Raw genomic sequence first — 17,296 nt, forward strand, 5'->3', positions numbered from 1 at the left:
GGCCCGCCCTCGCCACCTATCGCCGGCCGCGCTCGAGGGACCAGGCGCGAAGGCGGAGCGCGGGGTCGAGGTTCGCGCCGGCGGAGCCCGCGGCCCTCCCTGCGCCGCCGGCCGCGGGGCTGGGGCGCGCCACAGCGGCGACTACGCCTCCCGGCGTGCACCGCGCGGAGCGGCCGGAATGGGGGGACGCCACCATTACGTTTCCCTTAACAGGCCGCGAGGAGGCGCTCGGACTACAGATCCCGTCTGACTCTGCGCTTAAAGGTGCCGCACCGGCGCTCGGTAACCGGCGCAGGGTGAGGGGGGCGGGAGAGGCCGTGGGCAAGGACGGAGCTCCTCGGCGCCTTCCGTCAGCGGCTGCCGCCCCCTTACCCCAGAGCTCGCGGCGCTGCGATCCCGTCCTTCCCGCACTCCCTTGGCCGCTGCCGCCCTCCCTCCCTCAGGTGAGCGGGGCGGAGGGAGGAAGTAGCGCCCGGGCCGCCCGCTGTCTCCGTCTCCTTCCCCTCGGCGGCGGGGCCAGCCGCCGCCCTAAGGTGGGCGCTGCGCGGTTGCCGGTGGGGAGGTGGGGGCTGCGAGGAGGCGGCGGCGGGTTTGGCTCTACTGCCGCGGGGCCGGAAAGTTGAGTGCCGCTGCCGGGAACGCCGGCCGGGTGGGCTGCGGGGCGGCCGCCTCCCTCCCTCCGCCGCCATGAGGGAGCGGGAAAGGGGCTGGTGGTACCCGCGCTCTCCTGATCTTTCTCTGTTCTGCCCCTTCTTCCCACCCCACCCCCGGCCTTCCCCGGCCTTCCGCAGGGAGAGGTACCGGCAGCCGCCGCGCGGAAGCCGGCCGCGCAGAGAGGCGGCGGCGCAGGGAGCTGCGCTCTGACTGCCGTCGCTCTCAGGTGGGTGCGCGCCGGGGCGGAGGCGCCCCCGCCGCGGCGGCTCCTGAGAAGGAGCTTGGGTTGGGAAAAGTGGTGGGGGGCGGCAAACTGGCGGGGGTGGAAAGACCCGCAAGCGTTTTGGAAGAGAGGATCCGGGTTTGCATTGGAGGCACGGTCTAGTATCAGCGTGATGAAATCCGGTACTACGGTATCGTGTTCCCGAGTGAAAAATCGGGAAGATGAGCTGCACTCCATCAGAAAACAAACTGTGCTTAAAAAGGACTCCAAACGACTGGAGTTCCCTGTACTTTGGTAATTACTGGTGCACGGAGAGGAGTGGGTTGGGTTTTTTCCTCTTTCTTTTTATTGCACTTTAAGCACATTATAAATTTTTACATGTAATGTCATTATTGCCTTAAGAGCTTTTGAGCATTGCCCCAGGCGCCACTTTTCTAAATAGGTTTTGTTAGCCACGTAAAAAACAGTTACTGAAAGAAAACTGTACTGTGTCTGAACCACGGTGATAAGTTCACACAACGCAACTATGGGTAAACTTACTAGTATAAATCTCTGCTCAGAATTTAGTTATGTGGTTTGACATACCACGTAAGATGTGCAGCAAAGTGTTTTACTCACTTCCCTCCAAACAGAAGCCTGAATATACACTAGGTGTTTTCTTCCTCTTTCTTGCGGGAATAGGTTGTAATATACTCAGCAAAATCTCTCCCCCAAACATGTTAAACAGGAGGAGTATTAATTTGTATACATGAAGAAATATCTCCTTAAATATCACTCTAGAATTTTGCCAGGTGGTGGGGATTGTTATTTTTTCCTGATCTCTTGAAAATAATAAACCCTATAGCTTTATCAAAGTTCTGAAATATTTCTACTTTATTATTTTATTGAAATTAGAGTGATGTAGACAAGCTTTTGCTACTTTAATTACACTTTCAGTTCTTCACTTTCAATGTTTTAGCTCTTCATGTTGTTAAACCCTAGCCCATAGTCAACTATTGATAGCTAAATACTTTGGCTTGTATTTCATGCATTGAAAAGAAAGAAACCAACCCACAGGCAGGTTTTCTCAGTTATCTCTGAAACAGAGATGCGAGGGCATTTTAAAAACCAAGGTAGTGCATGGCTGTGTTTGCCATCTTCCCTTCCCGTTCTCTATATTGATGGTGGCTGGCTTGTATACTTGTGATTGTGACTGCTGATGCATTATGGGGAAAGAAGATTCTCTCTTAGGCAGACTGCTTCCACATGACTGTCTCCATATGGTGGTTCCTGATTAAGGCTGTTGGCCCAAGATTGCAGCTAAAGTTTTAGGCAAATACCTGCTCTATTGATGATCTACTATCATGTAGCATGTGTTGTGCATTTTCAGAATGCCATGCTTCTGTGATGAATGTATGTTTTGTACATAGATTCATACATTGTTATGTATAGCTTTGTGATGTGGGGGTTATTTTGTGGGTTTTTGTGTGTGTTTGTTTGTTTGGTTTTTTTTAAGAAAATGTAACTTTGTTATTTTACAATAATGTCAGTATTTTCCTGTAGGATCTGGGGGAAGGAAATTGGTTCTTAGTTTTGAAATTTTATCCTGCTTGGTGTTAAAAGCAAATATAGCAGCTTAAATATAGATCTTCAAGTAGCTTCTGGGAAATGAATTTATGAATGAATTGATTTTACTTTTAGTGTTCTTATAAGTCTATTTTAAAATCATGAGGATCAATAATTAGCTTTGAAGTAAAATGCCTCAAGGCCATGTAACCTTTCAGGTGAAGGTCTTTGATCCAAACTAGTACTGCTCAGAAGTCCAGGAAGTCTTGCTGTTATTTTTTTACTGTAGAAATGTTTCTTTCACAAGTATGGTTTACAATGTAATCTGTTCCAGTTAAGTTTTTTTCATTATGTTTTGTATAGTTGAGTGTGTTAATGCTTCTGAGGCTGTATAAATAACAAATGATTATGATACAATTTTTTAGGATAGTTTTGAAAAAATACAAGAGGTTTACAGATAGATAAGAAGAATGAGTTCTGGTGCTCGGTTGAAGTACAGCCTATGACATCGTGGCTTAATATTTTTAATGGCTTTTCTCTCATCTAAGAAGCAGCGCAGATGACTGCAATGTGATACGACTAAACTTTCCATTCAGTTTTTTGAAACAAGATGATCTCTAGAAAATAGTCAAGGGGAAAGCAAAAATCTATCAATAACCTTGGGCTGTTTCTTGGTTTTGATAACTGTTGGCTGAAGGAGACCATATACATTCTCTTAAAGATCATAGCGTAGGACGCAGTCTTAGGTTTGTTTTCTACATTTATTTAATCTAATGGCTCAACATTATCATGTTTGATAACTGATTGGTACTATCTTGCAGCATGGTATGTGTACTGGAGATGCAGAAACCATGTAGCAGAAAGCTTTGAGCATTTGTGGATTATCAGTTTCTCCCAACAGCAATAAAAAGTGAAGAATGAGGGCAACTGGATTTATTTCCCTATGGACGTTGGTTTCACTGCCTTGTGGACAGTTAGCAAATCCTGCAGAACACGAAGATGTAGTAAAGCATGCAATAAAGTTGCACCGTGGGAAAGGAGCGGTTATCACTCAGAGAAAGCAGTGGGTGTTGGAGAGCTGCAGAAAACTATCTGGTCTTCTTCGCCAAAAGAATGTTGTTCTCAATAAACTAAAAAGTGCTATAAGAGCAGTTGAGAAGGATGCGGGGCTGTCAGACGAAGAGAAACTTTTTCAGGTGCATACCTTTGAAATTTTCCAAAAGGAGCTAAATGAAAGTGAAAACTCAGTCTTTCAAGCAATCCATGGCCTCCAGAGAGCCCTGCAGGGTGATTACAAAGATGTTGTAAATATGAAAGAAAGCAGTAGACAGAGACTGGAAGCCTTGAGAGAAGCTGCAATTAAGGTTAGTTCCCCCATGTTTATTACTAGAGTATTAATATTCTACTTGTGATTTTAATTTTATTATAGCACGGTTTCAATCTGTTTTAATAAAAAAGTGGATCTACATGAAACTTGCAATGTTTTACTGTTTAAAATGGATTTTGAATGAAGTATTTGTTCTCATTAGTAAAATTAGAAGTAATTCTGGTGTGGAGCTTAAAACTTACTAGCAGTCAGTAGTTCTTACTTCAAAACAAAGCTAAGCATATTCGTAAGACCTACGGCAAATATTATGTTAAAGGGAAGGGAATACAAGAAGTGAGTCAGTGCATGTAACACAGTTGCACTAGATAAGCCGGTGGGATTATCAGAGTGGAAATAATGCCATAAATTGGCAAAACACTGTTTTTTCCACTTCAACTGAGAATTGCTCAACCAAAATCTACAATTTAAACAGAGTGACTTCTTGCCTTTTACTTCCGTATTTGCATAGATGTGGGTAAAGTGGACACGCAAAATATGAGATTACTGGATTTTTAATCTCATTATAGTACTCCTAGCCTAAGAAGTGCATGTTTGAAAAACTACTTGCAAGAAAGAACCGGCTGAGGTATCTGTGCTTTTCTTGGTAAAGTTGAGTAACAGTTGAGCACAAGTACTTCATGGAAAGTTTGAGTTCCCATGTCAATGCAGACCTGTTAGGGTGTGCACAATCTGCCACTGTCTACTAGACTTGGTAGGGCTCAGACTGTGTACTGAAAGTCTCCCATTCAGAGAAACATTGTTTAATTGATTTGGTATTTGAATTGCTCTTTTCCTTGCTCTACCCCTCTCTTTGTTTTCTGAGGCTGCCCTTGCTCAAGGGAGCAAGAGAAGGAAAAAAAATGTGATTGGGATGTAGCATTTGAGCTGGGAGAATCTCTAAAGGGCATTTGAGTACGAGATGTGCAGATCTTAACAGGTGAGGTTGGCAAGAGATTGCGTGCAATAAGGTGTGCAGTGAATTGTGGCAAGAAAGGCTGGTGGAAGTAGAAGTTAGGATGCAGAGTTGGGAGACAGGAGTGGTCTGTGCAGTGAAAACAAAGACTGAATTACAACAGATTTGGATAGGGTGTAGCTTGGATCTAGGTGTGTTCCAATGAAGTGCTCAATGTGACTTCGATATTGGTGCTTAATGGTAGTGCCACCCTCTGCTGCATAGAAATGGTAGCCATTGTCATGAAAATTACTTGATTTTCCACCTTTTTTTCTCAGAGCTCTTAAAATAGTAGCCATGAAGCTGTCCAGAATCTTCTTTCTCATTTACCTAATTCTTGGCAACGTTACTGTAAAATACTGAAGTAATCTATCCTTGAGCTTGAGAATGGTGCTTCTTCATTTTTCCCATAAAAGGAGGCCTGTGTGTATAATGATGTGTTTACATGTGTGTCCTGTCAAAACTTTACTTCTGCAGAGGTGGATTGTGTAGGCTTTTTTTCTGTTATCATATCAAGGTACTTACTTGAACGAACAATCTTTTATACCCTTCCTTCTTATGTTATGTGCATGATTATTTAAGCAGAATATTTGTTGTTCTAGTTGTTATATGAAGTGAACCAAAGGATAGTGGGGGAATGCATGCCAAAAAGATGCAAATTACATGGGATACATTTTTTGGACTTCTTCTTGCTTCAGAAGACACACATTAGGTCCGATTTTGTTCCAGTTTCATTTTACTGTAATTACTTTGTTGGTGTACTCATAAGACATCTTTTCCATTTTTTTTAAACAGTGATTGGAAAATACAAATGACTGTAGAGGATGCTGGACTCTTCCCTTCATTTTATTTCTGTTGAGTTAAAGTATTTGGAAATCTTTAGTGTTGGGATATGTATGCATGTCTGATGCATTTCTTGCTGGTTCAGCTGCTGGGAAAAGGTATAGCGGAATCATTCATAGTGGGGGGGGAGGAAGGAAGGAAGAAGCACTGAAGATAGCTTCTGCCTTCTTTTGCTTCAGGAACTTGTGGGGACATTCAGGGAAAAGCAACAAATTCTTGTTTCCAGTCTCCTGTTCAGTGCACAATCCATATATATATATATATATATATATATATATATATATAACCTTGCTTAAAAGATTGTTTGGTACGTACCTCGTGATCAGATGTCTCCAATCCCATCATGAGTTGTGCAACAGTGTTTGTACTGTGGTATGCTTCTGTCTGCTTAACATGTAGCAGGCTGTTTGAGATAGCTTGTCCTTTTCATGGACGCCATTCTCTGTAATTGCCCCACTCTACTGCCGTGACACTGGTCTGTAGGTGAAAACGGAGATGCCACTTTAACAGACTACAAAAACCTTTGCCTTCATTAATTAAAAGAACTTAGAATTAAATTCTGATTTTTTTAAAGCTCTTCTACCTTGCTATTCAGGGGAAGTTAACTTCTTGCAAATTAGAGTGTTACTTATTTTTTTGCAGTTTACCTCTAGCTCTGTTCGGCCTGTTTGTCTCAGCCGACAGAAAGGACTGATCAGTTCCCTCCATCCAAAGCCTGTTCCATTTTTGAGGGGAAAGAATCTAACTCTTATCAATTCAATCTCGTGTTCTAAGTTGTTGCTGACTGAGGAAAGAATCTGCAGCTCATATCGGGGCTGTTTTTTACATCTTTCAAGCAATGTCTGCTAGCAGAGAACAACAGATAGGAAATGTTTTTCCTTGAGGCTGTATGAGGGTGACTGCATCTCTTGCTTACATGTTGCATAAGAACTAAAGCAGTTGACATTGGGCCGAACACATTAATAGTTATATTTTTCCCAACACCAGTTATTTTGGGAACTGGGTAATTTTCATCATGCCAGTGTAACTATAGTAATTCTAAACACCAACATGCAGCAGTTCTGTGGTTTCAGCATAACCGGAGGTATTCATCTGACTGTCAGGATTTTAAAAGGGTTAAGCTACAGTTACAAGCTGTACTGAACATACTCTTGTTTTGGCATCAAGGAATTGATTAAATTATGTGCATGTTCTTGCAGGTTTCAAGGGGAAATATGTCCATCTACAAACACGTGTGGAGGAGGGGACACTCCAGTTATTTAAACATAGGAGTTTAGGATCATTTTAGATGCCCAGGTTATCTAAGATACCTGTGTGGGGTAGGCAGATAAAATGCACAACCTAAGGGGGACCTATGTTCTGTCTGATTCTAACTGGGTATGGCAGGGCATCTAAAATGGAGACACAAACTTGTGTTTTCTGGGAATTCAGTCTGACCTAGAGATTGCTTGTATTTTTTCGCCCAGTCTCTTTTTGCCCTTGGTAATAATAATATTTGCTCTCTTAAAGAACAGATGTAGGGTCTGTCTTGTCTAAACATTCTCAGCATCCTGATCTGACTGAAAGGAAGAAGCCTGCCGTTGCGTATGTTTCTTCATTCATAGTTGTTCTCTCTCTCTCTCTCCACTAGTGCATCTTTAAAAGATAGTGGGCATGTAAAGCGAAGCATCTTTTTTCCAAAAAACTCTCAAATTATACTCTGTCAATACATAAAGTATTATGTTTGCTTATTGTCTTGGTAACCGTGTAGAAGGTGCAGTGTTAAGTCCAGTCTTGATTAGTAAATAAAACTTTCTTTATTTCTCTTTTTGAACCTGAAACATCATAACTTTATCAGGGACGCTACTGAAATATTTTTACACTATATCAAACCACATCAACATTTCTTCTTTTTTACTTCTGAAGCCTGAAATGGATTTCAGAAGTCATTAGTGCAAGTTCGTAAGAGGCCCAAACTGAAAAGATGGACAAAGTCAAGTATTTTACTTCTGATAGGAAAAATGTTCCTTGGGAAGCATAAACAGGAACCTCAGCTAGAGTGTTTGACTGCTCATCTGTACTCTCTCCGAACTGCTTTTATTTTTTTGTAGCTGTTTCCACAGTTATTGTAACTTTTGAAAACCATACACAGACCTCTTCCCATGTTTATAAAATGGCTTATAAAATTAAGATTCATTGTGTTTTCCTTCCAGTTTGTTTGTTATAGCTAATAAAGCTATGCTTTCAAGGTTGTTATGCTTCCCTGCTAAAGCACTGAGCTCTAAACTTTATTTGGCTCTGCAATGTTTCCTAGAGTTCCTCAAAGTAATTCCTTTCTTGTATTTTCTGGATCATAACCTTGGGGCAGCTCTAATGTTTAATGGATTAGAAAAGGTGATTGGTGGATATTTTGTTTGGTTGTTTTTCTTGCCCACTTCCCCCAATGAAAATTGGCACAAGAGAAAGCAATCTTCAAATACCATTATAAAGTCTATATTGCTTTTGCAGTTCCACTCGTAAGATGTTTTGTGTCAAAAGAAGTGTACATTTATGTCAAATGTTTTTCTGCTCGAAGGTCTGGCCTGCACTTTATCTGTGTGTTGTAAAATTCAACAGGAAGAAATGGAATACGTTGAACTCTTAGCAGCAGAAAAACATCAGGTTGAAGCCCTTAAGAACATGCAGCATCAAAACAAAAGCTTGTCAATGCTTGATGAAATTCTAGAAGATGTCAGGAAAGCAGCTGATAGATTGGAAGAGGAAATAGAAGAGCATGCCTTTGATGACAACAAATCTGTAAGTGATGTTTCAGACCCAGTCTTTTCATTGGTGTGCATTTATTTTTTAGTTGATATTTGCACTGCAGGGGTGTTTCTCTTGTATTAAATAGTTGTTAGGATTTTAGTGACTTTTAAAAAACAAACCAAAAAAACCAAACTAAAAAACTTTTGGCTCTACATTTGGTTTTGCTTCCTTTTCAACAGAAGGAAGTATTTAGTGGTAGAATGATTGTTTGTTAGGAGAGAGCAGACAGGAATAATTACTCCTTTTTGCTAGTGATTTCTGTGTTTTTGATTTGAAAGTCCTCCCTGCAGCTGCTACTTTGTCAGTGACAAGTGTAGTCCATCTCACTGACAGCCCATGAGAGTTACGACATCTCAGTGGCGGTGGTAGGGACTGTGATTTTTAGACTTTGCAGGATATGGAGTTCCCATGTTAAGCGTAGTCTCCAATTTTTTCTCTTTCATTTTGTTGAGAAAGTTATGGGAGAACAAGAATCCTTGCAGTTAGTTTTCACAGTCTGGGGAAAGATATATTGCTCAAGGTAAGGACCTGAAATGTGTTTGTGGTGTTGCTTTCTTCCACTTCTGACTTCTGATTTTTGTACCTTGGCCTATCTGCATTGTTCATTGTTGCTATGTTGATGATCGACAGTATCCTTCAGGTAAGGCTGTGTGTATTTAGAGCTGGGAGTATATCAGTTTATTCTAGTGTCCCACTGTGCCATCCTCGGAGACAGACTCTCTCAATTGGTCCTGTTTGCATAAACATGGGTTGCAATTTTATTTGGCTTTTGCTCTCAAAAGGTTTTTGTTGATTTGCAGGTTGACTTCTGAGGTGAGCATAGCTCTTCAGTTCTGCTGCGGAGGAAAAACACTTGCTTTGTAGTAGAGAGCCAAGCCATTTTTTGTAGTTGTACTGAGAGAAAGTGAAAGCAGCTTTTTGTTTTGTATACACCAGATCGCAGCAATTGTACCCATTGGGAATCCTACCTAGCAGGACCAACAGCGGGGAAGGGACGAGCTGGCTGGAGTGCCCTCTTCTGTTCTGCTGGGGTATAACGAACGTCACATTTTAAAGAGACCAGGAATGAGGTTTCTCCAGCTACACCTGTTAATTGGCAAAATGCCAACGCATCCTTTTCCTCCAGTATCTCTTTGGTTTTCTGCTTGTATTTCTATTCATGAAAGAAAAGGAATCATGAAATGTAACCTGGAAGACTATTTACATCATCATCTTTGCAAGAAACGTCTAGTGTGTTTTCTCTTAAGCTAGAACACTGGAACATTAGAACAAAGAAGCTCTGATAAAGATACAAAAGCTTCTATTAAAATATAATTATATGGAGAAATGTAGTAGGTAAAAATGGGAAAAAAAATAAGAATCTGAGCTAACCCACTTAATACAAGACGAGTATTTGTGCACTGTATGCGTATGTTATGTACAACCTGCTTTCAGGAATTGCTGTTTTAGGAAATGAAATCCTGAAAATAACTGTTTTCTCTCATTATGTCCTCAGATTTATTAGTATTTAAAAGCTTATCTGAACCTGTGCCATCTACTCTTGCTTTTCTACCTTAGTCTGTCTTTTGTCAGTTCCCTGTTCTTCTGTAAAAGTAAAAATGCACCATAATATCCACACAATGTATGATTTTTATATATATTACACAGAAAAAAAACAGATTATTTTTCATAGATGTCTTAATCTTATCAACATCTTCCCTTTTTTCCTAATATTGTTTCTGACCTAGACTGTGAACTCCACTAGATGAGGAATGTATTTATTCAATTGTGTTGCTTTTACATGATCTTTATTACATTTTTAATTTTGATGCAGAGAAGTTTGGTTAGATTCCAGACACACAAGCTACCAACTACAAAGGAACATGTAACAAACTCTATATGAATTTGGAGTTCCAGAGCTTCAAAGTAGATGCTTCACTGCTGATGTATTTTATAAGATAATTTTGCTTGGTAAACACTATGGCTGATGTCATAACATTAAATTCCCAAGAAGATACTAGAACAGATGTTGGCTTACTAGCATTTTGGTTTTTTAGGCAAAGTAATAGCCATCTGCAAGATGGGTACACTGCACTGAACAGTGAAATAATTCCAATGTGAAAGTCAGTGTAAAGTATGTTTTATATTGCAGAGCCAACATTTAACAGTAAGCTCTAAGCTCTGTTTTAGTATCCCTGGAGTAGCAACGATGATGTGGGAGAGGGGGTCTGGAGCAAAGATGACAGAAAAACAATAGGATTTGGCACTTATTGTGTATTCTGATTAGAAACAGTTCTTCATGTTTGCTGACTGTAGGGAAGCCTTTCTTCTTTGCTCCAGTACTATGAGAATAGTTTGCATGTATGTGGCATGCCGCTGCTCCTGCTTTCTCCCATCAGCTGAAAACGTGAAAACATGGTTTGGTCTCTTAGACTTGGCAATGGACACCTCATTCTGGAATGCAAAATAGCCTGGTAAGTGGGGAGCTTAGGGAAGTAAAGGCAATATATATATATTAAAAATAAGACAGCTTTTGGACAAAAAAGGGTGAAAAGACAACTTTCATAATGCATAAAAAGAAAATGGTCATCAGCCTCTCAGTCGAACAGCTAAAAATGCTGATGTTTGAAGCAGCTATTTTGTGCTTCTAAATAATTCTGCAAACTTTGTAATTTGTTTCAAATTCCTTTTTTTCCTCCTCTGTCTGATTCTTACAGACTTCTGATTTTTTTTTTTTTAGAGGCCCATCATACTGCATAATGTACAAAAGCAAGGGAAGAGGTCATTCCCATGATAAAAGTTTTTATTTAATTATACATACACAAATGTAAGGAGTGGAAGAAAAGGATAAAAATTTCAGGTTAAATATTAAATATCGAAAATGCAATATTTATCTGAACAGTTTGGGGAAATGTGCTGGAGAATCAGCAAAGAAAAATAGGAGGCTGTTTTATAGATGGCTTATGTGAATGCATGTAACTCATTAAATTGGGGAGTTGCTTGGGCAAAATATGGCAATCCAGAAAAGATGAATGTTTTGTAGTCAGTCATTGGAATGACAACAGCCTACTCTCTTTACTGAAGTCTAAAAGAAGTAACAAGCTTAACTGTTTCTGAATATTGGTAAAATCTACATTACTTAAAATACTAGGATGATTTCATTATTCACTGTGTCTTCCACTTCGTAATTACAGGCACTGAAGACAGAGCTAGGTAGAAACAGTTCTTATCCTCTCTCCTTCAAATTTACAGGACAGTGACTTTTTCTTGACTTGGAATACAGTCATTATTTCAGATTTTTGTGAACTGAATATCACTTTGTAATCTCTAATTGGTTTTGTTCAAGGGAATAAATGTTGCATTTCAATCCAACCTTTTGTGTTCTAAATATGATAAAGCTTTTTTAAAAAAACCATATTTCTGATTAGCTGCAATTGAAAATGCTGAATTGGTATTTTACAGCTTTGAAACCCTGTCTCTATATTTTTCAGTTGGACAACTTGGCTAAAGAGGTCTGGAAACCCCCTCATTTTTAAAATGTAAAGCAAATTATAGACTTTTCAGTTATGGGCATCAAGTTTTGATAGAGACTGAAAGACTTCTCTGAGAAGAAACTGCAGTATTCTTAGTTAATGTCAACAAATTCTGGAGCAACTTCAAGCACAGCTAATAGTCTTTCCCTTTTTACTGTGTGCTTCATTGACCCCTTATTTTTTTTGTTATTTGCTTTCTTTTTCTTACAGGTAAGAGGTGTAAACTTTGAAGCGGTTTTAAGGGTGGAAGAAGATGAAGCCAACTCCAAAAGAAATGCTTCAAAAAGAGAAGTAGAGGATGACTTAGGTCTTAGTATGCTTATTGATTCCCAGAACAATCAGTATATCCTTACCAAGCCCAGAGATTCAACTATTCCTCGTGCTGATCATCATTTCATAAAGGTACTAATTTTAGAGACATTCTTGTCATCTGTTTTGGTAAGATTTAGTCCCACTAATTTGCATGCCAGTACTGCTTGGTTGGATTGAATACAGTTTCAGCATTTGTCCCTTTAAAGTTACCCTAGCATTGATGATTCCCCCATATACTGGTGATCTGGCCAATGTGTTCCCTACTCCCAGTATAGTCTTCACAAGACTGATCATGATGCTGCATGAATCATCTCTGTTTTCATTTGATTTAACTTGTTGCACCTTTGGGTCACCATCCCTTCTCTCGGACTGCACAGTGTTAAAGCAAGCTACTGCTATGCCTGATAAGCCACTTGCATGTTGTCACTAGAGATAATTTATCTGTTTGTATCTTGTGATGAAAAAAGGGATGCTGGAAAATACAGAGACATGTTTTTTATTGTATTTGTGCTTCATGAAGAATAACTGGATTGGGATTTTCTTAAAAAAAAAAACAAAACACCAAAAAACCACCACCAACAAAAACCAAAATGGATCTGTTTCACCATTTTGTTTTAACGCAAAGTGTCGTTTCCCCCCCACAATTCCCCAGGAAACCACCTAATTCTTGTAATGTATTTAAAATACTTAATAAATTGATGAAAAGTCCCCAAAGCTACCAGTTACTTAAGGTTGGTACCTCATCTGCTTCATCTGCAAAACTGCAGTGCTTACACCTTCAACAAAGTGTTCAGGTTAGTTTACTGAAGTTGTGTTTCCTTTTCACAGGCAGTATTCTACATTTAATGTTACAATGCTATTTATCTTTTGAAAGATAATAGTCTTTAATTTCATCACAAATGTATGTGTCCTTTATATTAACATATTTGTAAATCTTAGGATATTGTGACAATAGGAATGTTGTCTTTGCCATGTGGCTGGCTGTGCACAACAATAGGATTGCCAACCATGTTTGGGTATATCATCTGTGGAGTACTCTTAGGACCATCAGGACTGAATAGTATCAAGGTAGGTGTGCAAGTTGCTTCTTGACTGATTTCTTTTGCTGAAATCTTTAAAAGTAATTTTACTAGAATATTGTATTGCCAACCTCAAATGTATTTAAAAAAAAAATTAAAAAAAATCCCCAAACCTGGGCCTTTGCAAAATGAGGGCTTAAAATTTTATGTCTTTGAATCACTTTGTTTTCAATTTTTTTCTCCTATATAATCATGACATAAGCAATTGTTCAAAGTGAAAGCTGAAGGTTGTGTGTTGTGGGGTTTTTGTTTGTTTTTTTTTAATTTTTTTTGTCTTTAATCATAAAACATCACATTTGAGAGCCAAATTATTTAAATTACATCAAATATTCAGAAACTTTGCAAAAAGTCAGTATTGGCAGTGGAGGAAGTGTTTAAAACAAGCAGTTCCCTGAGTAGCATAGCTTGGCTTCCTAGAGAGTTATTTTGCATCTCTGTTCCTCTTTCATCCATCCTAGTCACCCTAGTTTTTTTCCAGTCCCCTGCCCACATTCCTGAAGTCTCTTGAACCTTTTTAGCTCTATCATGTGTACCCTCATTACTAGCTCATGTGAAATGGTGGGCTGTGGTTGGCTAGACATTGCACATGTTTTGATTAGTGGTCTGGTGTGCATTAACAGATTGTTTAGCCAGTAGGGAAAACAGAATGTATGTTAAGGTTGCATGGTAATGTCCAGTTAAGTTACACATGTCTATTACATTGATAGCCATGTAACTGTTTGGAACTTACTGTCTTTGCAACCTCTGCTCTTATGTGGACTTTTGTTGAAAATGACTGTTGGGCTCAAAAGTAAGTAGGGATGAGTAGAAACTGTAGGATTTTGTCAATCTCATATTGGAAGAGAAGGCTACAAATACTATACTTCCAAATTTTCATATTTTGAAATTGAGATTAAATAATAACCTTTGTGTCGTACATAACTTCTGGGTTGAGAAGGTCTGGAAAGCTTGACCACTTAGACTGAGAAACAAGTTTGTAAGCTTGGCATTAGAAAGAGATTCAACAATGAATTTTCAGACTTATACTGAGAAAGGTGATGTGGTCAAAACAGACATGAGAGAGGTTTCTTTAGGACAGTTTCTCAGTAAGCTGCCTTTTTCTTGTGGAGCTGTGATTAAATGTTATTCATCTGGATAATGTTCATGTTCACTGGGTCTTGGGTGTGTTGTCTTCTTTTGTCTCTTCTGTATTTCATAAAAAAGTTGAATGTTGGAGGAACTGAGGAGGCAGGCAGATTCTAATCTGGCAGGGAAGGTAGTTTCCATCTCCATTTATCTATGATTGATGATAGACCCTGTCCTGTTCTGCTGTGGACTGTAAATACATAGAAAAGAAATGTTAGGGTTTTTTCTTGCGGCAAGGAAGACAACCACTTTTCTTGCTGTTGCACCCCTCTCTCTGAAGTGGAAAGGCTGGTAGATGTACTGGTCTGAGAGATGGATGCAGGGAGTCTATAGGATGGAGAGCAGAACAGCAACTACAGTCCAGCAGAATGATTATACCAATAGACCAATAAAATAACTAGCCAGAAGTAACTTCTGGAATGCAAACCTTGGGGGTTTAATAGCATGTGCATAAAACGTAACCTATTTATTTTCAACAAGCAAGCAAGCTTAACCTATTTATTTTCAACAAGCAAGCAAGCTTAACTAGATCAACACACATGTGCATTTTGGGTGACCAGCACTACCCAACCAAATTACCTAGTAGCAGCCAGGTGATGGGGGGAAAAATGTTTGAACCATAAAGATGCTGAGGGAACTTCTGTTGTTGTATGACCAGCAAGTGAACTACTTATGGAAACATAATGAGAAACAATTCGTTTCATAAGTGGACTTACAATTTGTATAATAAGTAGACTGCTGTGCACTGATTCTTTTTTTTTTTTTTTTTTTTTTAAGTCTATTGTTCAGGTGGAGACATTAGGAGAGTTTGGTGTATTCTTCACTCTCTTTCTAGTTGGTCTGGAATTTTCTCCTGAAAGATTAAGAAAGGTATTTTTGTATAATATCTCTATATTATAGGATTTAATTGCTAATGTTCAAGTTATCAGTTATAGTTCAGATTTTTTACATTCTCCGTATAATATACTGGCGTAACTCTGTACATTTTTGAAAAGACAAATATGACATTTGCTTCTTCTCTTTAACTCTTTGGAAAGAACACAACGTATTTTTTATTCGGTGCCTCAAAAAAACTCCTTTGCTATTCCTCTTCATTTTAGTAAAACAGTTTGATTACTAGAAAAATCTCACACAATTTATAGCAATTCATCTTTGCTTTATTTTAACATTTGCTGTTATGGAGTGTCCAGTGATGTTTGCCAGTCCTGTTATAAAAAAAAAAAAAAACAGTTAAGTACTGCATACTGAATTGATGATACATGCTGTACTGGCTAATAAACTGATACAAAGTATGTTAGCACAATCTGGAATATTACATGATGTGGCTATCAGGATTCATCAAAAAGGTACAAGTAACTTTTTTTTTTTTAATTACAACCAAAAGACATCTCATAAACCAGCTAGAATTTTAATAGTGGAATATACTGCTGCAAAATATGTAAAGATTGTATGTATGTAAAGAGTTGCACTGTGTGATTTGTTCCTAAACTGATGGTTGTGAGTTCATGAGACTATAAAAGCTTTAATTGAAATGTGTCAAAATTTATGAGCATTCAGCTTAATGTGCTATTTCTAGTCCATCTAAAGTGAAAGATAAAAATCAGTAATTCAATGGTTCCTAAACTGTAGTATGTAAATTGTTACTTCACTAGTGTGGAGCAGGCTGCTGGTATTGATGATGGTCTTTGCCACTCCCATTTTTTTCCCACCCTGGAATCACATCAAATAACTGGTCTTTCATTTGATTATTTTAATATATTTCAACACATACTTGAATTTTGGCCCTTAATTTGTCTGCAAGCTCTGGGGAATTTACCTAATTCCTGGTAATGAGCCTTCTGTCATAGAATATTATTTACTAGGCATAATAACTTCAGAGTTTTAGGACGTATAGGATGACAGCCCATTATTTCTGTGGCCCATTATCTTTAACTGCTTATTTGCACTGAAAATCTTTGTCACTTATCAGTGAGAAAAGTGTCATCAGACTTTATCATAAGAACTTGTTTTCTTCCCAAGGTATGGAAAATTTCTTTGCAAGGACCCTGCTACATGACGGTTCTGATGATTGCCTTTGGTTTGCTATGGGGACACTTGCTCCAAATTAGACCAACACAAAGTGTCTTCATTTCCACTTGTTTATCTCTATCAAGCACGCCATTGGTGTCAAGATTTCTTGCAGGTAGTGTTCGAGGCGATAAAGAAGGTAAGTGTGATTTTAAATATGGACTACTGTAGCATCTACAATCAAATTAGAAAGAATTTGACTTTATAATATTATAAGATAAACTAGTTAAAAAATGAAACAAAACAAAACCCACCACTGTTAAGTTTGGTTTACAAGTGATCATCCTCCTTTAACGCTGGCCAGTGTTGTGTGTAATCTTTTTGAGGTGTACCTGCTATTTATATAGTATCTCTCTTTGGAGAAAGACAGTGTAGCCCAATCAGTGCTCTCCATGTTAAGAACTGACTTCACTGAGGGTCTGGAATCCTTGTGCTTTTTAAGAGGTTACCAGGTTAGACCATTCCTACCAGTCTGTCATCAGGGCAGAAAGGCTAACTTAAATAATTCACATCCTTCTTCAGCAAACTAAGACCAGCTCAGGTAGTCTTTCATAGCTAATAGCTCTTCAAATAAGTACCTTCAAGTGCCATATTGCTAGCTTCTCAAAGACTTCTAAATGTTTCCTTTCAAAAGTTTTGCCATTCTGCTTTCTTCCACTTAAACCTCCCTCACACATGCTGCATTAAAGTTCTCCCTCCCCCCTAGAATATTCATATTCTAATGCTTAAATTCAAAGTGTATGTTTACACATGCTCTCTCTTACATGTGTCTGTTATTCTAAAGACTGTATGTTTTCAGTAAAGGAGTTCCAGTAAATGCATAACTAGTGCTTA

At 39.0% G+C, this 17,296-nt stretch overlaps 1 protein-coding gene across 1 annotated transcript in view; it reads left to right on the top strand.

Moving 5' to 3' along the window:
• Positions 1-3,271: 3,271 nt before the first annotated feature.
• The window catches only part of TMCO3 (transmembrane and coiled-coil domains 3), a 31,466-nt gene continuing 17,441 nt past the window's right edge, over positions 3,272-17,296 (top strand). Inside the window, exons 1-6 of the mRNA XM_059817254.1 lie at positions 3,272-3,786; positions 8,179-8,358; positions 12,090-12,281; positions 13,131-13,259; positions 15,173-15,265; positions 16,415-16,601. Coding sequence (XP_059673237.1) covers positions 3,340-3,786; positions 8,179-8,358; positions 12,090-12,281; positions 13,131-13,259; positions 15,173-15,265; positions 16,415-16,601 — 1,228 coding nt within the window. The 5' untranslated portion in view covers positions 3,272-3,339. The remainder of the gene's footprint in view (positions 3,787-8,178; positions 8,359-12,089; positions 12,282-13,130; positions 13,260-15,172; positions 15,266-16,414; positions 16,602-17,296) is intronic.

The sequence above is a fragment of the Gavia stellata genome, chromosome 1 (assembly GCF_030936135.1).
Source record: "Gavia stellata isolate bGavSte3 chromosome 1, bGavSte3.hap2, whole genome shotgun sequence".
In the NCBI taxonomy this organism is placed as follows: domain Eukaryota; kingdom Metazoa; phylum Chordata; class Aves; order Gaviiformes; family Gaviidae; genus Gavia; species Gavia stellata.